General features: G+C 41.5%; 1 protein-coding gene across 1 annotated transcript in view; it reads right to left on the bottom strand.

Annotated features, from left to right (window-relative positions):
- LOC100135991 (calcium channel, voltage-dependent, L type, alpha 1D subunit, a) overlaps nt 1–25,862 on the bottom strand; it is a gene marked incomplete at its 5' end in the record, with an annotated part of 126,943 nt that overhangs the window by 32,735 nt on the left and 68,346 nt on the right. Inside the window, 21 exon segments of the mRNA NM_001124328.1 lie at nt 230–262; nt 3,121–3,141; nt 4,571–4,582; nt 6,023–6,106; nt 6,740–6,769; nt 7,072–7,182; nt 8,063–8,221; nt 9,817–10,018; nt 10,437–10,583; nt 10,827–10,879; nt 12,206–12,313; nt 12,561–12,648; nt 12,899–13,005; nt 15,538–15,597; nt 16,340–16,469; nt 16,557–16,683; nt 16,822–16,855; nt 17,032–17,135; nt 17,500–17,620; nt 18,147–18,354; nt 18,500–18,725. Coding sequence (NP_001117800.1) covers nt 230–262; nt 3,121–3,141; nt 4,571–4,582; nt 6,023–6,106; nt 6,740–6,769; nt 7,072–7,182; nt 8,063–8,221; nt 9,817–10,018; nt 10,437–10,583; nt 10,827–10,879; nt 12,206–12,313; nt 12,561–12,648; nt 12,899–13,005; nt 15,538–15,597; nt 16,340–16,469; nt 16,557–16,683; nt 16,822–16,855; nt 17,032–17,135; nt 17,500–17,620; nt 18,147–18,354; nt 18,500–18,725 — 2,165 coding nt within the window.

The raw sequence follows: 25,862 nt of genomic DNA on the forward strand, positions 1-25,862 counted from the left end.
CAACCAAAAATGTAAAGAACGTAAACGTAAAGAAACCAAACCAAACCAATCTCAAAATGAAAACAGAACTTTTTAATTGTATAAATTAAAAAGGCAAGGTTCTAGAAATGGCCATGTAGAAGACTAGAGAAGGTTATATAGATTGAAGACGATAAAATAAAGACCAACAAAAACCAATGCAAGCCCAGAGAAGACAGGCAGGGCCCTGATTGGGGGAAGAGCATCTTACCCCCGACTCATCCAACTGAGGAGCCTCCGTAGGCTTTAAAATCAAAGACCTGTGTTAATGACTCACACAACGTTATCACAACCCTCAGGTCTCCCTTATACTTTAACACAATATTATCACCATGTTTAAGACGTATGCACCATTAAAGACACACATAACTACATATACTGTCACTACGCTTAAATTAAACTTACGTTAGGTTTAAGACTGACACACAACATTGTCTCGACATTTGACGTTTATACACTGTTTTTGTAACATTGAAAGACCGACCGACTCACACCTAAATCACAACCCCTATGTAACATAACGGTGATGACACGCAGAACAGAATCTTAACACTGTAAATGTTTAAGACTGTCAGACAACATACTGTGACGGTTAAGAACTTCTATGTGGTGCTTACGTTGCATTTAAGACTGACATAGCATTAAGACAATATAACACTTAAAGTTAACATTTAAGACTGAAACACAACTTTATCACTCCCCCTGTGTAATGGTAATGACTGACATACATTATCGTAATGGTTTTAAATGGTTTAAACAGCAAGATGAAAAAGCTTGTGGCTCTACATATGGATAATGCTATAACAATGTTTCTGAAACATTATTTGACTGACACAGACTGTTATTATGATGCTTATGGACATGATGTTCCAAACATAATGTCAACATGACTATAACAGTGTTATTTTAGTGATAGTCGCACAACCCATATATAACCCATTTATACCTGTCAACCGGTTATAATACTACAACCTCTTCTCCCCTCCTACTCATATAACGTATTGTCCAAAGATGACTTTCAGATTACTTACATTCAGTTTTTCTACTTCAACATTTCACTTAAGGGGCTGGACATGCAGGCTAAAACTGTAAATCAAACACTGTCTTTTGCTAACTGACACTCTCGCTTTCTCCCACACACAAATCCACACAAACACACATTTAGTAAAATATTACATACAAAGGTGTTTTAACATATCATATTGTATCAGTCACAACTCTTAAAGGTCCAATGCAGCTGTTGTTTATCTCAATATCAAATCATTTCTGGGTAACAATTAAGTAACTTCATTAAAATGGTCAAAAAGAAACAACAACAGCTTCTTAGCAAAGGGCAATTTCTCAAGCGAGAATTTTGCTAGGACTGTCTGGGAGTGGTCTATTAACTAATTTACAGCATGGTGATGTCACCATGGAAGGCCAAAACCCCATCCCACCAAAACAGGTTTTAATTTCAGGTACTTTGCAAACACCTCTGACACTAAAATGGCATTAACATAATTTTCACAATTTCACAGTATTATTCCAACCTTATAGTGTGTAAATATATATAATACAAGGTTTTTGACTGCACTGGGCCTTTAAAAATGCACCTATATGGGAAAACAGTATATTTTTCATCAAAACACAGCTGTGAAAACTGTGAAAGAAACTGTGAAAGAAACTGTGAGAGAAACTATGAACCATTGTATGATTTCAGATGTATGATTTCAGAGTAACAGTACAGGAAGAACACTGAGTGATGTCGTCAACAGTGGAAAGTATGAGTAGAGTAACTCCAGACAGACATGCCTTCAGTTCATTCATCTCCTACAGCGCAGTGGTTCACGCTGAACAACAGGAACGTTATGTGGTGCGGAATGAGCAAGAAATCATAACACATGGAATAATAAAGCTTGAGGAGGTTCTTTAGCTAATCCTGGTCAACCAACAGCGTTTGATAGAGCATGCATTCAGCATCGCCATGTTGTTGCAGACAAGCACCGCACATATACACGCAAGTCAAGTTTTGATGATGAGGAGGAGGCGGCATTAGGAGCCGTTAGTGGTATCTGTTAGCATCGCACGCAGCAACCCCATGCATGTCGAGAGTCAGTCAGTGACCTGCATCAGAGTCACCGCTAGGGGGCGCTCTCATCGTCCAGTGCAGGGAGAGAGGGGTTAAAGAGACAGAGTGAGGGGAGGGAGGAGAGGAAGAGAGAGGGAGAGAGAGAGAGAGAGAGAGAGATAGAGAGAGAGAGAGAAAGAAAGCGAGAGAGAAAGAAAGCGAGAGAGAGACAAAGATAGAATGTTTGGGGTAGAGAAAGGGATTGAGGGAACGAAAGAAAGGGAGAGATGGAACGAAAAACAGAGAGAGAAACAGAATAGAGGAAGGAAGACAGCGGTGAGAAATATCAAGTGACTGAAATAGTTCAGAGAGAGAGCAAGAGAGAGAGAGAAAAAAGAAATGGCCATGCACCTGACTGAAGGCTACACACCTGGACCTTCTCTACACATGAGCTCCATTGTGAGCTTTAAGAGCTCACTACATAGGAAGACAGAACAGAAGACAGAGACAATCACTCACAGAGACATAAACACAAGATCAACAAAGAACCTCACAGTCAGCTACTGCATTGATTGAAGCACCATCAGTGTGATAGAGATGACAGTCATGATAACTTCCATCACACCTGCTGATGGGCTGTAAGTACACTGGTTCTTACATGAGGCTCATACACTGATTGTAAATTAACATGAGTTTAGCCTGCTACTTTTAGTTCCATGTGCATCTATCTACATTGCCTGTGTTTGTGATTCAACTTTGACCCTGATTGAAATTGATATTGACCGTGCTGCTTTAATTGTGTTGCTAAGCAGAAGCAGACCCTACACAAAGCTGTGGAAATAAATATAATGTAAAAGTATGTTTCTTAATCCCATATTAAATCACCTCTGTCGGTACATTCTATTTCTATGTGTAGCACTGTGCCCTAGCTTTGCTCTGAGCTCCAGGGCCATTCTGTCTGGAGGAGAAACAGATAAGAGGAGGTATGGCGAGAGAGGAGGGTCAAACTTCACAAAGGGTCACAAATGGTTAGTGAGCAAGTGGACGGGACTGACCGGTGCAGGGCCACGTGCCATCTGTGGGTTGATGGGAGGGGCAGGACATGGGGAGGATGTTAGGGGGATGGGAACACCTGACACTTTCCCAGCATGCATCAGGAGAAGAGGTACATAGCCCAGTGATTGACAGACAGTGGGACAGAACAGCAGCATGCAAACCAACAGTCAATGAAAGATGAAATGGGCCTCGCAAGGTCCTCTGTCAAAGGCCTTGTGAAATCAACACCAAACCATCAAACAACACATATATAGAAGGCCTGACTTTAACACATAAACACACAGAAGCACGCGCGCACACACACCAACATGCATAAGTATCCAACATATGCATGTTAAACACAGGAAAAACACACCAGCTCTCACACAGACACTCATGCACTAACACATTCATATCAACATAAACTAGGAACAGACACTAACACATTCATATCCACATAAACTAGGAACAGACACTAACACATTCATATCCACATAAACTAGGAACAGACACTGACACATTCATATCCACATAAACTAGGAACAGACACTAACACATTAATATCCACATAAACTAGGAACAGACACTAACACATTAATATCCACATAAACTAGGAACAGACACTAACACATTCATATCCACATAAACTAGGAACAGACACTGACACATTCATATCCACATAAACTAGGAACAGACACTAACACATTCATATCCACATAAACTAGGAACAGACACTGACACACTGACATATGGTGACTCCAGAGAAACAGCACTGCAGCTCAGAAAGTAGAGCACTCAGAAACATAGAGAGAGAGAGAGAGGGAAGAGGGGGAGAGAGTTGAGCAGTAAGGCTCTGCTACACTTCACCTATAAATGAGCACCTTTACTGAATCTACTCAATATGAAAAACAATGTACGTGTGTGTGTGTGTGTGTGTGTGTGTGTGTGTGTGTGTGTGTGTGTGTGTGTGTGTGTATGTGTGTGTTCATTGTCAGAGGGTACAGTCTGGGATATGTATTGATTAAACACATTATTGACATTATGTATGAGCATTGCACAGTGCTGTATGTGACCTAAAAGAGTGCTACGTTAGTAAAGTTATGTTAGTAGCAGTCATTTTAATAGAGCACTGTCCATCAAGGCCATGCAGAGACCAATGTTACAGCAGTAGACTGTTACAGTAGCTGGAAGTAGCAGTCATCCAGCATTTTACCCTGTCTTGACACAATAACTATACCAGGCCAAGACTTAACTTGGGTTATCTGATTAACAGATGACTCTCTAGATTTCCTATAGCTTTTTTAATGACATTAATTCAGAACAATTCTTTGACCAAGACGATAAAACACTAGATGACTAATTGTATTGAGTTTCTTAATCCATTTCCACTATAAATTGGGTCCCGAAGATAAAGTTGTTATGAAACAGATTAACACGCAAAACAGGGAGATGGATCATTGCCATACTTGCCTCTACAAGTTTCTATGGAAACAGAACGAACAAGAGGTATAAGGGTTAGAAAACCAAGCGGATACATAGCAACATCACACGGCTGTAACCCAACTATAGATCCCCATGGTTACAAAGCGTGGGACACCTCTATCGGGAAACGTCCATGTATACAGAGGCATCGTAACAGCTGTTCAAACAATAAAACATTTCATCATATCATACCATATAATACAGTACCCCATTGTATAAGACCTGAGTAGCACAAAAACACTGAGCTAGGTAAAGGGGTTCATTTCAATAGTGACAGTACATTTTTCAGACAGGACAGTACAAGACAAGAATCACAAGCCAACTGAAGCCTTACAGACATAGCCAATGGATATATGACCTAAACATATGTTATCAAACAATGACAAAAGCCAATAGGATCTAGTCTACAGATGATTATTTGTAGACACATATACAGTAAATTTCCTAATCATCTATAGTGATTTGAGTGTTCATTTTACTGTGGGCATTACTGTAAATTAGGAGCAGCAGAATTGTAGTACCAACTAGCTAACATGGGGGCACTGTGGGCCTAATGTAAAATAATAGAATTCATGAGGGGGAAGGGAGAGTGATATGAGGAAGATGCTTGGATTTACTCTCTCAGTCTAATGTTCACTGAATGTAAGCACAAGCACCTTCCTCAATCTCAGAACACACTTGGGAATAATGGTGGTGCTACTGTCAATTCTGGCGTTATAGTAAGGCTTCAGTTCCACGAGAGAGGCAGAAAAGGCAGTACTTACATTCACTTCAGTGATAGCAATATCAACGACGCTACCAACTACAATTAAGGCATCAAATGTGTTCCACGCGTCAGTGAAATAGTGCTGTTAACGGAAGCCACAGCACACAAGGGGAAGAGAGGGGGATGAAAAAGAAAGAGAGAGAAAACAGAGAAGAGGACAGAGGCAATAATGTTATTGTGAATGAGAGAGAGAGAGAGAGAGAGAGAGAGAGAGAGAGAAAAAATGAGAAGAGAATAAGTGTGAATAGGATTGTGTAGGGAGGCAGCAGGTAGGGCCAGAGAAGGAGAGAAAAAAGACAAATAGAAAAGTAGCCATTAAGACCTGAGTAATCAATAACAGAGAGACTGAGTAGGCCCTTTGGTAGCAGAGGAGCTGAAGTCAGCAGAAACAGCAGGCCATATAACCAAAGACCAGCGGGTGCATTCAGTGAGGTAAAACATCCAGCATGTCGCAGATAGAAATGTAACAAATAAAGCTAATGCCAATTGCCTATTCTATCTGACAGTCATATCTGTTCTACACAATAGTTTTCTATCTAAACGTTCTGTAACGGTACACCCTCTTGAACACACCCCAGAACATAGATACATAGAGGGAGGACAGATGACCAGGGACAGATCAGACGGGACAGATCAGGGGCGGGGCCAAGGAGGGTTGGGTGGGGCTTACTTACATCAATCTCACTAAGCACAATGTCTACTATGCTGCCCATCACCACCAGGGCGTCGAACACATTCCAGGCGTCCCCAAAATACCCCTGAGTGAGGTCAGGGGAGTAGGCAGTGGTTAGGTGGTGAGGGTAATACTGGGTCATTTCAGTTACTTTCAAATGTTATCTGCATGTTTAATGCATTTATTCCACTGTACAACTTTATTGTAAATGACCGTATGCAATAAAACATGTTGATAGAATTACTGAACTGTAAATGTTAAGGTATTAGAAAGTTAGCTAGGTCACTGGTTAGTGTTCCCAGATATGCACTAGTGGGTGAGAGTCACAAAGAGACAGAGAGAGATACAGAGACACAGAGAGAGAGAGAGAGAGAGAGAGAGAGAGAGAGAGAGAGAGAGAGAAAGAGAGAGAGAGTTGGAGAGAGAGAGACAGAGAGAGAGAGAGAGAGAGAGAGAGAGAGAGAGTTGGAGAGAGAGAGACAGAGAGAGACAGAGAGAGAGAGAGAGAGAGAGACAGAGAGAGAGAGAGTTGGAGAGAGACAGAGAGAGACAGAGAGAGAGAGAGACAGTGAGAGAGACAGCAAGAGAGAGAGAGATACAGAGAATGAGAGAGAGAGAGAGAGAGAGAAAGAGAGAGAGAGAGAGAGAAAGAAAGAGAAAGAGAGAGAGAGAGAGAGTCCTGTCTCTAGGCACTGCACCACACCACTCAGTCTCTTACTGGGTCCCTGTCCTTCTTCTCAACACAAAGCTGTGTGTAGGCCACCAGGTACAGTAGGGGGTAGGGGGGAGCAGGAAGGGGTAGGGCAGGGTGTAAACAAGTCAACAACAAACAAATGAAGGTACTGTACACACAATGACCAAAGACACCTACAAACATAACATCCACAGACAATACACCCACAAAATAGACAAATGGGGATTTATGTGAGACGGGAGATGCACAACTATGTATGTGTGTGTGTGTCCGTCTGTGTGTCCATCTGTGTGCACACATGCATGCATTTGTGTGTGCGTGTGTCTGCGGGTGTGTGTTTGTGTGTGTGTCCTTACCCGAGGTTTGAAGGCGATGAGTTTGAGCACCATCTCTGCAGTGAAAACAGCAGTGAAGACCATGTTGAGGATGTCCATCACATAGTTAAATGTTTCAGACTGGCCATAGTGCTACAGGAGAGGGAGATAGATGGAGAGATGGAGAGGGAGATAGAGAGAGAGATGGAGAGGGAGATAGAGATAGATGGAGAGGGAGATAGAGAGAGATGGAGAGGGAGATAGAGATAGATGGAGAGATGGAGACGGAGAGAGAGATGGAGAGCGAGATAGAGAGAGAGATGGAGAGGGAGATAGAGATGGAGAGCGAGATAGAGATAGATGGAGAGATGGAGACGGAGAGAGAGATGGAGAGCGAGATAGAGAGAGAGATGGAGAGGGAGATAGATGGAGACGGAGAGAGAGATGGAGCGAGATAGAGATGGAGATAGAGATAGATGGAGACGGAGAGAGAGATGGAGAGCGAGATAGAGATAGAGAGAGAGATGGAGATAGATGGAGAGATGGAGACGGAGAGAGAGATGAATTGAATTGAATTGAATTGAATTGGAGAGCGAGATAGAGATAGAGAGAGAGATGGAGATAGATGGAGAGATGGAGACGGAGAGAGAGATGGAGAGCGAGATAGAGATAGAGAGAGAGATGGAGATAGATGGAGAGATGGAGACGGAGAGAGAGATGGAGAGCGAGATAGAGAGAGAGAGAGAGATGGAGATAGATGGAGAGATGGAGACGGAGAGAGATGGAGAGCGAGATAGAGATAGATGGAGAGATGGAGACGGAGAGAGAGATGGAGAGCGAGATAGAGAGAGAGATGGAGAGGGAGATAGATGGAGAGATCGAGACAGAGAGAGAGATGGAGAGCGAGATAGAACAATAGAGAGGGAGGGAAGGAGAACAATCATGTTTTTTTATTTCTAATAACCGGAGTATAATAACAAATGTTACGACAAGACTACGGCCTCTGAATGGGTTGGGTTGAGCTTCTTCTTACCTGCACAGCCAGGCAGAGTGTGTTGAGCATGATGAGGACGAACATGATGTACTCAAACCCTGTGGAGTTGACCACGTACCAGAACTTATACTGGTAGGGATTCTTAGGGATGTACCTCCTCAACGGACGGGCCTTCAGGGCATACTCCACACACTGCCGCTGTAGAGAGAACCCACACAGTTATTCATTGCATACCTGTACACACAGTATAGTATACACCAGGATTTCCGTTAGCTGGTAATAACGGGCTTTTGGCCAATAAACATTTTGATAAGCCGCTAAATAAAATAACCAAGAAGACTCGAGGCTGTAATCGCTAACAAAGGTGCTTCAACAAAGTACTGAGTAAAGTGTCTGAATACTAATGTAAATAAGGTAGTTCTGTTTTCACTTTTCACTTTGTCATTATGGGTTATTATATGTAGATTAATAATAATTTAATCAATTTTAGAACAAGGCTGTAACGTAACAAAATGTGGACAAAGTGAAGCAACACTTTCCGAATGCACTGTATAATTTAGTGGAATTAAACTGGCTCGTGTGTACAGTATATTTGTTATGTATCTTATTTATCACATGCGTACAGCATACAGATATAGATGAGCGGAAAATCTGTCAGACAGTGTGAGAGCTGCTGCTACAGCATCTCAAACAGCAAATGCATTGGTAATGGAAGGCAGGCTTCATACAACAGTACATATTATGAGGCATGTCTTACCTTTCTTCAAAGTAGCCTAGCCAAAATCAGACCATATCCGTGGAGGCAATTATTTTATATAATCTTTCTTTCATTGTCCAGTACACAAAGGCACAACCCTAGTCATATTAACAACCCATGCTAGTTGTTGCATATTTCATCTCCCCTCTTTCTAAATTTCAAATAGATATTTTTATCTCTGTCACATGAAACCGCTCGCAGGTGCGTTTTGACAACAGTGTTTTCCCATGAACTGCATTATGGAACAAACATTCGCGCCTAGCCTACTGCCTTGTGCACATTGCTGCTCTCATAATGTGAAGAAATAATAGTTTATCAAAGTTTTAAGCTAAACGTTCTGATCTGTTACATCAGACTCATTGCTTTTAAACATTTTTTTTTTGTATCCTAGGCCTACTGGTTGTATGCATTTGGGATCTATCATCTCACAGTTGTCCCAGATTCTGTTTGGAATAGACTATTTCTTTCTCTCCAAGCTGATCAATAAAATAGGTCAACTTTTCTACTATGAGGGATAGTAGATTGACATAGGCTAGTGATTTTGCTGTTTGTTACTCGTCTTGTCGGCTGTTAGAAGAGTTATTCTAACAGGTTCAAAGTGAGCATCAGAATTCGGTAAGAAGGACCGGATATCATTGCATCCTCTGTTAATATGAAAGACTATAATCTGAATGTGATATCTGTCACTCTGAGCAGTCATAATCAGGTTACGCACCCAACGCATATGTGTCCGGTACATTTATCAAATGTTGGGTACATTTAAATGCTGCTGGTCAAATGTCTGTAGGCACATTTTCCTAATGGAAACCCTGGTATACACACAAACTGCATAGCAACACACTGAGAACCTTAGTGTGGGGAATGATGAGCAGACTAGACATGTAGTTCCACATGTAGTTCCACAAAACTCATAAAAACTAATAAACATCACATGAACACACACGTACAGATGCGCGCACACACACACACACACACACACACACACACACACACACACGTTTTGTTCTTCTAAACACACACACGCACATGAACTGACCTGGTTCTTATCAAGCTCACAGTTCTTGTATTCTTTCTCTCCTTGCTCCTGGAAGGTGACGATGACGAAGCCGACAAAGATGTTCATCATGAAGAAAGCGATGATGATGATGTAGATGATGAAGAAGATGGAGATCTCGATGCGGTAGTTGTAGATGGGACCCAGGTTCTCTCTGTTAGAGTCTATGGCCTTGTAGAGCAACCTGAGAGAGAGAGAGAGAGAGAGAGAGAGCAAGAGAGAGAGGGAGAGGAGAGAGAGAGATAGGAGAGACAGAGAGGAGAAAGATAGAGAGAGAGATAGGAGAGGCAGAGAGAGGAGAGAGAGAAATAGGAGAGAGAGAGAGAGAGAGAGGGAGAGAAGAGAGAGACAGGAGAGACAGAGAGGAGAAAGATAGAGAGAGAGATAGGAGAGGCAGAGAGGAGAGAGAGAAATAGGAGAGAGAGAGAGAGAGAGAGAGAGAGAGAGAGGGAGAGAAGAGAGAGACAGGAGAGACAGAGAGCAGAGAGAAAGATAGGAGAGAGAGAGAGAGAGACATTTTTTTTAATTGTTATTTTTTATACACAAAAATATGAAAGTGTTTAATATTGTATTTGAGTATATAATATGAGAGTGTGTCTTACGAAGGCCAGCCCTCGAAGGTAGACACGGTGAAAAGAGCCATCATGGCCATCAGCACGTTGTCAAAGTTGAACTCGCTGTTGTGCCACACTCTCTTTTGGATGGCCGGCTGGTTCACGTCCCCGTCCTTAAAATGGATGTAGGTGCCCCTGGGAGGTTAGAGGTCACAGGAGTTAGAGGTCAGGATTTAGGTTTAGGCCTATGATGTACAATATATAAACAATATGAATATTGTGGAAGTTGTGAATATGTATGTCTATGGGCAACATGCTCAAATCAAAGATACTAAAGAACACATACTGTAGAGTAAATGGAAGTATTTCTGGTACAATATGACGGGTGTCAGTTTACTATGTAGCTCTAGATGGACAAATGTATCAAAAGCAACTGACTTGCATTCGTCTGGGCTGGACTTGGCTTCGTCTGTACATCGGTAAAACTTCCCCTGTGAATCAAACACACACATCTTCATTGTCTGGGAGTGTCAACACACAAGGGTCTAATTCATTAGGACACACCATAGCAAAATGTTTAGCAACGGAAAACAAAAACAAGCATTTCATATTGGATGGGTTTCAGTGGTCCTCCCTGTTTCAGTCAGTTTTCTTCCAATTTGGTGTTACAGTGCTGACAGTAGTGTTATAGTACTGATCTTAGAACCAGTATTACAGCGCTGATACAGTAGTGTTATAGTACTGATCTTAGAACCAGTGTTACAGCGCTGACAGTGCTGACAGTAGTGTTATAGTACTGATCTTAGAACCAGTGTTACAGCGCTGATACAGTAGTGTTATAGTACTGATCTTAGAACCAGTGTTACAGCGCTGACAGTGCTGATACAGTAGTGTTATAGTACTGATCTTAGAACCAGTGTTACAGCGCTGATACAGTAGTGTTATAGTACTGATCTTAGAACCAGTGTTACAGCGCTGACAGTGCTGATACAGTAGTGTTATAGTACTGATCTTAGAACCAGTGTTACAGCGCTGACAGTGCTGATACAGTAGTGTTATAGTACTGATCTTAGAACCAGTGTTACAGCGCTGATACAGTAGTGTTATAGTACTGATCTTAGAACCAGTGTTACAGCGCTGATACAGTAGTGTTATAGTACTGATCTTAGAACCAGTGTTACAGCGCTGACAGTGCTGTTACAGTGGTGTTATAGTACTGATCTTAGAACCAGTGTTACAGCGCTGATACAGTAGTGTTATAGTACTGATCTTAGAACCAGTGTTACAGCGCTGACAGTGCTGATACAGTAGTGTTATAGTACTGATCTTAGAACCAGTGTTACAGCGCTGACAGTGCTGATACAGTAGTGTTATAGTACTGATCTTAGAACCAGTGTTACAGCGCTGATACAGTAGTGTTATAGTACTGATCTTAGAACCAGTGTTACAGTGCTGACAGTGCTGATACAGTAGTGTTATAGTACTGATCTTAGAACCAGTGTTACAGTGCTGACAGTAGTGTTATAGTACTGATCTTAGAACCAGTGTTACAGCGCTGATACAGTAGTGTTATAGTACTGATCTTAGAACCAGTGTTACAGCGCTGACAGTGCTGTTACAGTAGTGTTATAGTACTGATCTTAGAACCAGTGTTACAGCGCTGATACAGTAGTGTTATAGTACTGATCTTAGAACCAGTGTTACAGCGCTGACAGTGCTGTTACGTAGTGTTATAGTACTGATCTTAGAACCAGTGTTACAGCGCTGATACAGTAGTGTTATAGTACTGATCTTAGAACCAGTGTTACGGTGCTGACCTTAAAGAGCTGTACTCCTATGCAGGCAAACATGAACTGCAACAGCGTGGTGACGATCATGATGTTACCGATGGTCCTGATGGCCACAAACACACACTGGACTACATGCTGCAAGGGTCAAAGTTCAAATGTTAGCAGTCATTGAACGGTAAGATGGCATTACATTGATGAAAGGTTAATAAGAAGAAGACAAGGAGCTATAGTAACGATACAGTTACGGGAACTATTACCTTTTTTACCTGTCGCACAGCACAGGTTTTTGTAACAAACTATCACGTTTACTGTAATTGTTCTACCAATACTGTGGCAAGTAAATTGATACATAAAGAGAAATAGTAGGAGGTTAACAGTCTACCTTGAGACCTTTGGCTCTGTTGATAGCCCTCAGGGGCCGAAGCACACGCAGGACCCTCAGAATCTTCACCACTGAGATGGCAGATGACCTAAATGTCATCACAGGAACTCACTGTCAGAAACAAACTTGCACTCTCTAAATACAACCATTCACTGCCATATCTAACTGGACCATATCAATTAAAAATGATGTGTTAGGACAGTGTGCAAGAGAGAAGAAACAGAGAGAGAGGGACAATGGGTGAGGAATATGATCAAGAGACAGATAGCAGAGTGAGAGAGAGAGAGAGAGGGAAAGAAAGGAAATAGTGTGGGCGGAGGGTAGCAGCAGGTACTGACTGGATGCAGAAGGAGACTAGGGAGACCCCCACCACCAGCAGATCCAGCAGGTTGAAGGTGTTCCTACAGAACGCTCCTTTATGGAGGAACGCACCGTATGTGGTCATCTGATGGGAAGGGCACAGTTAGTTAGAGGGGTATCAGACACTAAGAAATACACACATTAACACAAACACAGAGACATACACACAACCCACTGGGCACAAACTATTTGATTCAACGTTGTTTCAATGTAATTTATCAACATATTGTGATGTGGAATCTACGTGGAAAATATCTTGGATTTGAAGAAAGTAATCAAACAAGCCAGACTAAGTGGAACTATCCAAGAAGATACATCTCCTTCAAATGTTGTTATTTGGCACTGTTGACTAACAAACACAATTGAATATCACTTATGAAATAAAATAAATAGCCTATTAACTTGTCGACATGCTAACAAATGATATGTTGGATTCACGTCTCCAACTCAACCAAAAGTATAAGTTAAAGAATGGGATTTAAGCCAGTGGCTCAAATGGAACAATCCAAGCAGATACATCTCCTTTAAATGTTGATATTTGGTTACGTTGTCAACCAAACACAATTCAATATTACTTGTGTAATACAGGAAAAGGCTACCTTACAAACTAATGTAACATACAACCTTAAAATGGGTAACACATCCATGGCCACATTTTGTGGTTACTGCAACTATAAAGTTCTTCTTATGTAATAATTTAAAGTGTGCATGTCAAAGATAACAGGTCGTCGCAGGTCTGTGGAAATCTTGAAATTTGGTTGTGCTTTTAGATGGTTGAAAGCATAGCGAAAACACATTGGAAATTCAACACATTTTTGGCTGTGTTTTTGAGTGGGTAAATATAGGTTGTAATCTCACTGTTCATCATCTCAACCAAATATTACCCAGTTCTCCATGTTGAATTGACATGGTGTCCCCAGTGAGAAGTACACAATATCACAGTTGTACACCACAAGACAGACACATCGAAATAGACAAAGGAGTAGAAACAGCAATAATACAGCACTCACTCTCCCTCACACCCACGTACACCCACATAATTCCACACTCTTGTAGATCACTCTATTACAGGGTGGCGAGCTCAGACTCAGACTCAGACTCAGGCTCAGACTCAGACTCAGGCTCAGAATCAGGCTCAGAATCAGGCTCAGACTCAGGCTCAGACTCAGACTCAGACTCAGGCTCAGGCTCAGACTCAGGCTCAGACTCAGGCTCAGAATCAGGCTCAGAATCAGGCTCAGAATCAGGCTCAGACTCAGGCTCAGACTCAGGCTCAGACTCAGGCTCAGACTAAGGCTCAGACTCAGGCAGAGCAGTAACACAGAAGGCTAGCAGCTACCATCGACACCCCACGGCACACTGGTACATGAATGTAGTAGCAAGTCATTCATTTCCCAATCCGCTAATAACAGTGTCACTCGCAGCAGTAAAACATGCAGTTTATTGCCACTCTGCGAGAACAGATATTATGTCTACTACTGAGATGAACTATAGGATCGAACGCTCCAGCGATTGGAAAACCAAATCCCCTTACTGACACATTCATGTATGGCCGTTTCCCTTAAAGCACATTCCTTCATGTTCTTTAATAGCTCTAATATAAAGGGATAATAAAGCAGCTCCCACTAAAACATGTCAGACTTCAGCAGGCAGAGAAGTAAACAACCCAGCAGAAGGAAGTCTTGTTCAAATCATAAAAGTAAAGTTCATCGTCCTGAGTGCATGTAAATGTAGAGACCAGTAGAACATACAGTGAGGGAGGGAGTAAAGCGCTAACTGAGATTGGTAACAGAGAACGCAGGGTGCTGCTAACGCAGCAGAACCAAGCTGAGCCAGGACGTGTTCACTAGGCACCAAACGGAAAAAAACGGACCGAAAAAGGGAGGACTACCTGAACTGGTCCAATAAGAAACGTTTTGCTATGGTTTGCCCTAATGAATACGACCCTGGACAGGACTGTGCAGGTTAGGTCTACCCTCTTAACGGTTCTGGAGGAAACACTACATTTCTATGCACTCAGTCAGTCAGGGGAAAGTCCATGCTCCACATGAACATGGTTGGTTTGCCCCCTCTTTTATGGCTTTAGTATCTGAATAGCAGTCAGTCAGTATGAGATGGAGTTGGCTTTGACTGGAGATGGCCTTAGATGTTTGTTTTTAAACCCTCCAAAACTCCACCAATGACTTCTGGTTCAACTTCAGTCAAAGCTACATGTCTTAAATAGTGCATTGATAGCTGTTTCCTTGCACAAAGAGTTGCATAATTTTTTGAAAGTTACACAAAATTGTGTCGTTGGTCGAAATTCCAAAACCTTTTCAACTCAAACGTGACAATCATGATGACACCAATCTGGGCTAGTTTGTGTCTGATTCCTTCCTGGATTATTAGTTTGTTGATTAGAGGAAATTGAACAACTCTTTTGTTAGTCAGTGTGTGTGTAGTAGTAGTTGGGAGTTAGCTGATGATGACAATCTAAAAGTTAAAAGAGGTGCCATGGAGTCAAAAGACAAAGAATAGAAACTGAAAACAAAACAAGGCAGGTAGTACTGTGGTGGCAGCAGGTGACACACAAGGAGAGAATGCAACAAGGCTCTCTGTCGTCATTAACGGGGGTTACCTTCAACATGATCTCAAATGTAAACATACTAGTGAAGACATAATCTGCATAGCCTAGGACCTGGAAGGCAACCAGACGTTGGGAGTGTTACTGTGGGGGGCAGTTAGTAGACAGCACAAAGAGGCGGACACAGGCCATTTACCTTCAATAGGATCTCAACAGTAAAGATAGCCGTGAAAGCATAGTCAAAGTAACCAAGTATCTGCAAAAAGCAACGTATATGTTTAACAACGATTATACAGGTTATGCAGCATGTATATTCATCAAAGACATTAGAACAACTAGTTAAGAGTGGGATATTCCATGTGTGCAGGAAAGGGCATAGGAAAGAACTTAATATGCATAAACAGAACATCAACAGTAGTCATATAAATGTATCAAATCCATGTACAGTAGAATACAATATATTTTATAATACACTATCTATTCATCATATAGTTTCATTGAGGGCACCTGCATGATGCCATTATCACACTACCACAATGACATCATCTTTAAATTCCCACAGCTTGAGGTTAAGTTAGTATGATGAGTTGAAATAAAGCAACTCAAGTCAATGAACCTGCTGCCTCAGAGCATCATGGGAAAAAGTTCAGGAAAGAGTTACCGCAGTACTCTGTTAGTGTACATCAATCGCAACAAACTAAATCACTAAATCAAGGTAAATAATTAACCAATAATTAACCTTACAGAATCTGTCTTTACTGTACATACTATGTACTACTACGAAGCCTATCTGTTGAAAATCAATTGCTGTATACGGTGTGTTCCTCTAACCTAGACAGAAGGTTCCTGTACTTACGATGTTGCGTGCAGAGAAGTTGCGTATGGGGTCCTCTGCAGCGAGGGAGACAGAGCTGAGCATGATGAAGACCAGGATGAGGTTGGTGAAGATGTGGTGATTGATGAGTTTATGACATCCCACCCGGATCCTGAGGAAAACAACAGACAATAGACAGAGCTCTGAGAACAGACTCAAGAACAGCCACTTGTTGTGTGCGTGTGTGTGTGTGTCCTACGGGTTGGTCTTGCTGAAGATAAAGAAGGCGCTGCCATCAGGGATGGGGGTGATCTTCTCCTTCTTGACCAGTTCAGAGATGGGTGGGCGTGGCCCTGCTGGAACCTCCGGCTCCTCCTCCTCCTCTGCTGCAAATACAGGCACACACACAGTGAGTCGGATCACACACACACACACACACACACACACACACACACACACACACACACACACACACACACACACACACACACACACACACACACAGGCCTGTTCTCTCCATGTACCTGCAGCATTATCCTCTTCTTCCTCCACTGGCACCTGTATCCAAAGAAGCAAACGTGATTAAGAGTTCTAATTGTGTATAATAAGTGTAATAATTTAGTTTTAAAGTGTATTTTAAACTATTTTATAGCATCACATATTATGTATGTTTCACAAGTATACAATGCCGCTGAATAAACCTGAACCACAATATGTCTGGGATGGAGTTTTACCAAGTCTTCCTTTTTCTCTTCCTTTTTGTCTCGTGGAGCATTGAGAGACTCCGCGTCTCCCAGGTTGTCCACAGCGATAGCCAAAAAGACGTTCAGCAGGATGTCTGAGCAAAGTGTTCAGTCAAGGACAAAAGGAAGACACTGATACAGAACATTCAGAATAGGAACAGAGAGAAAAGCATACAGTGCTTGTGTCGAATTCAGAAATGTTCAACGCTGGATGGGAGGAAACGGCCAAGGATAAGATGGTTATTGTGTTTGGGCTAATACAAATCTCCCAGCCCTGGAGTGTCTGGATCAGAGGAAGCTGTTGGGCATGTTGTATATGTTTGATACCATCCCATTCATACCATAACAGCCATTACAATCAGCTCCTATATGTCCTCCCACCAGCCTCCTCTGGAACCTAGGTAAGCGCAGATTGTGATCTGGGCTGTTGATAGGATGAGTGGGGTAAAGAAAGGATACAGTTTCCGCAGATGAAGAGGATGATGAAGTAGAAGGAGACGATCATCCCTGATGAGGAAGGGCCACCGTACGCCATGATGCCGTCATACATCACAGCGTTCCAGTCTTCACCCGTCAGGATCTGGCAACAACACACCCAAATATATTGGATGCTACACACATAGAGGTCCTATAATTCATATGTCATTTTATGGATACACATAGAGCATACGCTGGTAGTACAACATAACATACTGTACTTTACAGTATGTATATACTGTAGACCATGGGACATTTTACTCTAGTTATGTAACACACAACAGCAAAAACAGAGGACTTGTCTGAGGCATAAACAAACACAAACCCACCTATTGTGGAAAAATGCATTTAAAATATAGGGAGCATGACTTTATTCCCCGCCAGCGGCGATCAGTGTTGACCCATCTGTATTTTACCACTACATCCCTGGGCTAGCCCCTATGTCATCACCAGGAGGCTCTCTTTATATACAACATTCACTAAATACCAACAGACCATGAGGTTCTAGATATAAGTGTGTGTGTGTGTGTGTGTGTGTGTGTGTATGTGTGTGTGTGAGAGTGAGAGTGAGAGAGAGAGAGAGAGAGAGAGAGAGAGAGAGAGAACACACACACTGACTGTTCACCCACCTGAAACACAGTGAGCAGTGCCTGGGGGAAGTTATCGAAGGTGCTCCTCTTGGTCTGTGTCTCGTCGAAGTTGAACTTGCCTCCGAACACCTGCATGCCCAGCAGGGAGAAGATGATGATGAAGAGGAAGAGCAGGAGCAGCAGGGAGGCGATGGACTTCATGGAGTTGAGCAGCGATGCCACCAAGTTACTGAGAGACTGCCAGTGACTGGAGAACAGAGAGAGATGGCCAAATCACACACACACTCTCATGCATACAGTATGCATGGACACACACATATACACACACACACACACACAGAGAACAGTGTCTAGGGGCGACTTCACCCTACTCCACATGGCGGTGGTCTCACCGTGTGACCTTGAAGATCCTGAGAAGGCGGACACAGCGGAACACAGAGATGCCCAGAGGAGACATGATGGCCAGCTCCACCAGGATGGTCTCTGTGATGCCTCCACACACTACAAAGCAGTCAAAGCGGTTGAACAGGGACACGAAGTAGGCCTGCAGGCCCAGACTGTACATCTTGGTCATCATCTCACACGTAAAACATCCCAGTAGAACCTTGTTTGCCACGTCTGGAATCACAAAGGACAGAGGGTGGTGTCAGTCAATATAACACAATAACACAGAATAAAGTAGAAAGGTCATTTTCCATGAAGATAAATTGTGAATTGCTTCAGCTGGCAAAAAATATTTTTATTGTATTCAAAGAAATGTTGAAGTTGAAATTGCTAGTGTTGACAAATTAAGGCTAATGTTTTAGTAGAAGTAGTGACTGCAGTAGTGGTGGACCTATTGACTGTAGTAGCAGTAGTAGTAGCAGTAGCAGTAATAGTATATTATTATTATTATCATTATTATTATTAGTAGTAGTAGTAATAGTAGCAGTAATAGTATATTATTATTATTATTATTATTATTAGTAGTAGTAGTAGTAATAGTAGCAGTAATAGTAGCACAATTATTATTATTATTATTATTATTATTAGTAGCAGTAATAGTATATTATTATTATTAGTAGTAGTAGTAGTAATAGTAGCAGTAATAGTAGCACAATTATTATTATTATTATTATTATTATTAGTAGCAGTAATAGTATATTATTATTATTATCATTATTATTATTAGTAGTAGTAGTAATAGTAGCAGTAATAGTATATTATTATTATTATCATTATTATTAGTAGTAGTAGTAGTAATAGTAGCAGTAATAGTAGCACAATTATTATTATTATTATTATTATTATTAGTAGCAGTAATAGTAGTACTATTATTATTAGTAGTAGTAGTAGTAGTACTTGTAGTAATAATAATCAAATCAAACTGCATTAGTCACACGCGCCAAATACAGGTGTAGAACTTAGTGAAATGCTTACTTATGAGCCCCTAACCAACAACGCTGTTTAAATAAAATAAAAATAAAAATATGAATAAGAAATAAAAGTAACAAGTAATTAAAGAGCAGCAGTAAAATAGCAATTGCGAGACTATATACAGGGGGGTACTGGTACAAAGTGAACGTGCGTGGGCACCGTTAGTTGAGGTTATTGAGGTAATATGTACATGTAGGTACAGTTATTAAAGTGACTACACATAAATGATAACAACAGAGAGGAGCGGTGTAAGGGGGGGGGCAAATAGTCTGGGTAGCAATTTTGATTAGATGTTCAGGAGTCTTATGGTTTGGGGGTAGAAGCTGTTTAGAAGCCTCTTGGACCTAGATTTGGCGCTCCAGTACCGCTTGCTGTTCAGTAGCAGACAGAACAGTCTATGACTATGGTGGCTGGAGTCTTTGACAATTTTTAGGGCCTTCCTCTGACACTGCCTGTTATAGAGGTCCTGGATGGCAGGAAGCTTAGCCCCAGTGAGGTACTGGGCCGTACACACTACACTCTGTAGTGCCTTGCTGTCAGAGGCCGAAAAGTTGCCATACCAGGGAGTGATGCAACCAGTCAGGATGCTCTCGATGGTGCAGCTGTAGAACATTTTGAGGATCTGAGGACCCATGCCAAATCTTTTCAGTCTCCTGAGGGGGAATAGGTTTTGTCGTGCCCTCTTCACGACTGTATTGGTGTGCTTGGACCATGTTAGTTTGTTGGTGATGTGGACACCATGGAACTTGAATCTCTCAACTTGCTCCACTGCAGCCCCGTCGATGAGAATGGGGGCGTGCTCTGTCCTCTTTTTCCTGTAGTCCACAATCATCTCCTTTGTTTTGATCACCTTGAGGGAGAGGTTGTTGTCCTGGCACCAGGCGGCCAAGTCTCTGACCTCTCGTCGTTGTCGGTGATCAGGCCTACCACTGTTGTATCATCGGCAAACTTAATGATGGTGTTGCTGTTGTGCCTGGCCGTGCAATCATGAGTAAACAGGGAGTACAGGAGGGGATTGAGGTTGCACCCCTGAGGGGCCCCTGTGTTGAGGATCAGTGTGGCGGATGTGTTGTTACCTAAACTTACCACCTGGGGGCGGGCCCGTCAGGAAGTCCAGGATCCAGTTGCAGAGGGAGGTGTTAAGTCCCAGCGTCCTTAGCTTAGTGATGAGCTCTGAGGGCACTATGGTGTTGAACGCTGAGCTGTAGTCAATGAATAGCATTCTCACGTAGGTGTTCCTTATGTCCAGGTGGGAAAGGGAATTGCATCATATGTGGATCTGTTAGAGCGGTATGCAAATTGGATTGGGTCTAGGGTTTCTGGGATAATGGTGTTGATGTGAGCCATGACCAGCCTTTCAAAGCACTTCATGGCTACAGATGTGAGTGCTACGGGTCGGTAGTCATTTAGGCAGGTTACCTTAGTGTTCTTGGGCACAGGGACTATGGTGGTATTACAAACTCGGACAGGGAAAGGTTGAAAATGTCAGTGTTGACACTTGCCAGTTGGTCAGCGCATGCTCGGAGTACACGTCCTTGTAATCCGTCTGGCCCTGCGGCCTTGTGAATGTTGACCTGTTTAAAGGCCTTACTCACATCGGGTACGGAGAGCGCGATCACACAGTCGTCCAGAACAGCTGATGCTCTCATGCATGTTTCAGTATTACTTGGCTCGTTTGGAGCATAGAAGTCATTTAGCTCGTCTGGTAGGCTTGTGTCATTGGGCAGCTCATGGCTGTGCTTTCCTTTGTAGTCTGTAATGGTTTGCAAGCCCTGCCACAGCCGACGAGCGTCAGAGCCGGTGTCATACGATTCGATCTTAGTCCTTTATTGATGCTTTGCCTGTTTGATGGTTTGTCTGACGGCATAGCGGGATTTCTTATAAGCTTCCAGGTCCCGCTCCTTGAAATCCATAGCTTCTAGTTGGGGTATGTACAGTGCCTTGCGAAAGTATTCGGCCCCCTTGAACTTTGCGACCTTTTGCCACATTTCAGGCTTCAAACATAAAGATATAAAACTGTATTTTTTTGTGAAGAATCAACAACAAGTGGGACACAATCATGAAGTGGAACGACATTTATTGGATATTTCAAACTCTTTTAACAAATCAAAAACTGAAAAATTGGGCGTGCAAAATTATTCAGCCCCTTTACTTTCAGTGCAGCAAACTCTCTCCAGAAGTTCAGTGAGGATCTCTGAATGATCCAATGTTGACCTAAATGACTAATGATGATAAATACAATCCACCTGTGTGTAATCAAGTCTCTGTATAAATGCACCTGCACTGTGATAGTCTCAGAGGTCCGTTAAAAGCGCAGAGAGCATCATGAAGAACAAGGAACACACCAGGCAGGTCCGAGATACTGTTGTGAAGAAGTTTAAAGCCGGATTTGGATACGAAAAGATTTCCCAAGCTTTAAACATCCCAAGGAGCACTGTGCAAGTGATAATATTGAAATGGAAGGAGTATCAGACCACTGCAAATCTACCAAGACCTGGCCGTCCCTCTAAACTTTCAGCTCATACAAGGAGAAGAATGATCAGAGATGCAGCCAAGAGGCCCATGATCACTCTGGATGAACTGCAGAGATCTACAGCTGAGGTGGGAGACTCTGTCCATAGGACAACAATCAGTCGTATATTGCACAAATCTGGCCTTTATGGAAGAGTGGCAAGAAGAAAGCCATTTCTTAAAGATATCCATAAAAAGTGTTGTTTAAAGTTTGCCACAAGCCACCTGGGAGACACACCAAACATGTGGAAGAAGGTGCTCTGGTCAGATGAAACCAAAATTGAACTTTTTGGCAACAATGCAAAACGTTATGTTTGGCGTAAAAGCAACACAGCTCATCACACTGAACACACCATCCCCACTGTCAAACATGGTGGTGGCAGCATCATGGTTTGGGCCTGCTTTTCTTCAGCAGGGACAGGGAAGATGGTTAAAATTGATGGGAAGATGGATGGAGCCAAATACAGGACCATTCTGGAAGAAAACCTGATGGAGTCTGCAAAAGACCTGAGACTGGGACCGAGATTTTTCTTCTAACAAGACAATGATCCAAAACATAAAGCAAAATCTACAATGGAATGGTTCAAAAATAAACATATCCAGGTGTTAGAATGGCCAAGTCAAAGTCCAGACCTGAATCCAATCGAGAATCTGTGGAAAGAACTGAAAACTGTTGTTCACAAATGCTCTCCATTCAACATCACTGAGCTCGAGCTGTTTTGCAAGGAGGAATGGGAAAAAATGTCAGTCTCTTGATGTGCAAAACTGATAGAGACATACCCCAAGCGACTTACAGCTGTAATCGCAGCAAAAGGTGGCGCTACAAAGTATTAACTTAAGGGGGCTGAATAATTTTGCACGCCCAATTTGTCAGTTTTTGATTTGTTAAAAAAGTTTGAAATATCCAATAAATGTCGTTCCACTTCATGATTGTGTCCCACTTGTTGTTGATTCTTCACAAAAAAATACAGTTTTATATCTTTATGTTTGAAGCCTGAAATGTGTCAAAAGGTCGCAAAGTTCAAGGGGGCCGAATACTTTCGCAAGGCACTGTAGATAGTGTGGTTTACAGTTTATCATGAGATACTCTACCTCAGGTGAGCAAAACCTCAAGACTTCCTTAGATATCGTGCACCAGCTATTATTTACAAAAATACATAGTCCACCGCCCTTTGTCTTACCAGGCCCCCCTCTTTAATCCTGCCTATACAGCATATAACCAGCCAACTGTATGTTGATAATGTCATCATCGTTCAGCCATAACTCTGTGAAGTAGTAGTAATATTATTATTATTAGTAGTAGTAGTAGCAGTAGTAGCAATAGTAGTAGTGAGTGTGGTAGTAGTAGTAGTAGTAGTAGTAGTAGTAGTGAGTGTGGTAGTACCTACCTCATCCCCATACTATTTTTATTTATTTATTTTTATTTTTCTGCTCTTTTGCACACCAATATCTCTACCTGTACATAACCATCTGATCATTTATCACTCCAGTGTTAATCTGCATAATTGTAATTATTTGCCTACCTCATGCCTTTTGCACACAATGTATATATAGACTCCCCTTTTTTTCTACTGTGTTATTGACTTGTTAATTGTTTACTCCATGTGTAACTCTGTGTTGTCTGTTCACACTGCTATGCCTTATCTTGGCCAGGTCGCAGTTGCAAATGAGAACTTGTTCTCAACTAGCCTACCTGGTTAAATAAAGGTGAAATAAAAAAAAATAAAAAAAAAAAGTAGTAGGCCTTATAGTAGTGGTATGTTATTACATAGAGTGGTATTGTGAAGCAAGGCACACTAACTATAAGTCAGAAGCAAGTGGAATTTCTAGTGGTCTTGCTGAAGCAAGTCACATTAATTAGTGGTTCTCATTCATAGAATGTGCTCCCCCAGTGATATAATTACAAATGTAAGAATGCTCCATTACATGGCAGTTAATTCAACAGTGGGAAGTTAGCTTGATGAAAGTAGTTGATGTGGTTTCTATAACAGTTGTATCGTTTGATTGGTAGAAGATATTTCTGTTCTTATTTCAAATTTGAATAGCAGATAAACACAACAAGATGTCATACACAGTAAGTTTTTATGTAAGTTGTTTGGAAAGTGGCCTAAACCTTGGAGGTTACTAAAACTGCTGTATCGTTTGATAGGTAGAATACATTTCTGTTCTGATTTAACATTTTAATAGCAGAGAAGTAGACCTTCATACCTTTTCCAACAGTTGGGAAAGTGGTAAAAATAGCTGATTTGTGTCAAAAGTCACATTGTTTACTAGTTGTCTAATTCTTCGAATGTGCTCCCCAAGTTCTATAATTAAGCAATAAGGCCTGACGAGGTGTGATATATTGGCCAGTATACCACGCCTAAGGGCTGTTCTTACACACAATGCAAAGTGGAGTGCCTGGATACAGCCCTTAGCAGTGGCATATTGGCCATATACGACAAACCCCAGAGTTGTCTTATTGCTATTTTAAACCAGTTTCCAACATGAATATAACAGTAAACAAGTAGTTTTGCATCATACTCGTGATATATTGTCTGATATACACACAGCCAATCAGCATCCAGGACCCAAACTACCTGGTTTATAATTAGACATTTCTGAAAGTTCCATGGCAGTTTATTCAACAGTGGGAAGTTAGCTTAATGAAAGTAGTTGATTTGTAGAAGTTTTTCTGATCTGATTTCAGATTTGAACAAAATAGAATGAGAACAAGAATTCATATGCTCTTTTTTGTCTAAGATGTTGGGAAGGTGGTTAAAAAAGGTTAAAGTTGAGAGAAAAAATTGTTGATTTGATTACTAAAACAGCTGAATAGTTTTTTTTCAGGTGATTACTGATCAATTCATTTAAACAATTATTATTAGTAGGTTTTATCTGTTATTTTTGTACTTATGTATTGTATATCGTTTTTGTGGTGTGGTTTTCATATTAGCCTTTGGGCTTTCAACAACACCTGCACACCGTTTTCTTTATTTTATATCAGTATTGTTGTCTATCACTTGTTTTCTTTGGTGCAAATAAATACAAATAAAAGTAAATTGGTAGAAGATATTTCAGTTCTGATTTCAGATTTGAACAGCAGAGAAGTAGACTAAAGCCTGATTCAGATTCAACAGACAACATGGTTTTACTCAGTTTTATAACATTTGCTTTGAACACTCTATTTTTAGAACGTCTCATGTCGGCTGCTTGATTTTCCCAAATTGAACATGTCAAATCTTAGCTAAAGACTTGCGACGAGACGGATCCATTTAGCCAATCAGAGAACAGTGCGCTGACATTTTGTCTGTGTAGACAAGCAGCTAGCAAGCCAAGCAGACAGCTAGCTAGCTCTTTTGCTGCAGTAATCGCTAGCTTGCTGATATTTCTCTGTCAAGTTACAAAGTGTGCCATGTTTCTGGTGCATGTATTTAATGATACTCGTTTGCTACAACAAGTGCCAACTTGTTTCAAAGCTTCACCACTTCATTGTAAAAATAGTCACATTATAGTGGAATTGTTCTCAAACATGCATCTCATGTTTTTGATCTGAATGTTTTTAGTCAGCTGTCCTACAACAGACAATTCCAAAACGAGCTAATTTTGTCTTGTCTCATCTCTCCTTCTGTCGGCTGTTGTATCTGAACCGGACTTAAGATTTCATACGCACTACGTTTTTGTCTAAGTTGTTGGGAAAGTGGTCAAAGTAGCTGATTTGTGTCAAAAGTCACATTGTTTACATTAAAGTGGATTAGGATTTTTTGGATTACAAAAAGGTTAATAGTTTAAAAGGTATAAACGGTATCAAAACTATTCCACACCAGTCTGTATGTTTTAAAGTTTGAA

This window comes from Oncorhynchus mykiss, chromosome 7 (assembly GCF_013265735.2).
Source record: "Oncorhynchus mykiss isolate Arlee chromosome 7, USDA_OmykA_1.1, whole genome shotgun sequence".
NCBI classification, from domain to species: Eukaryota; Metazoa; Chordata; class Actinopteri; order Salmoniformes; family Salmonidae; genus Oncorhynchus; species Oncorhynchus mykiss.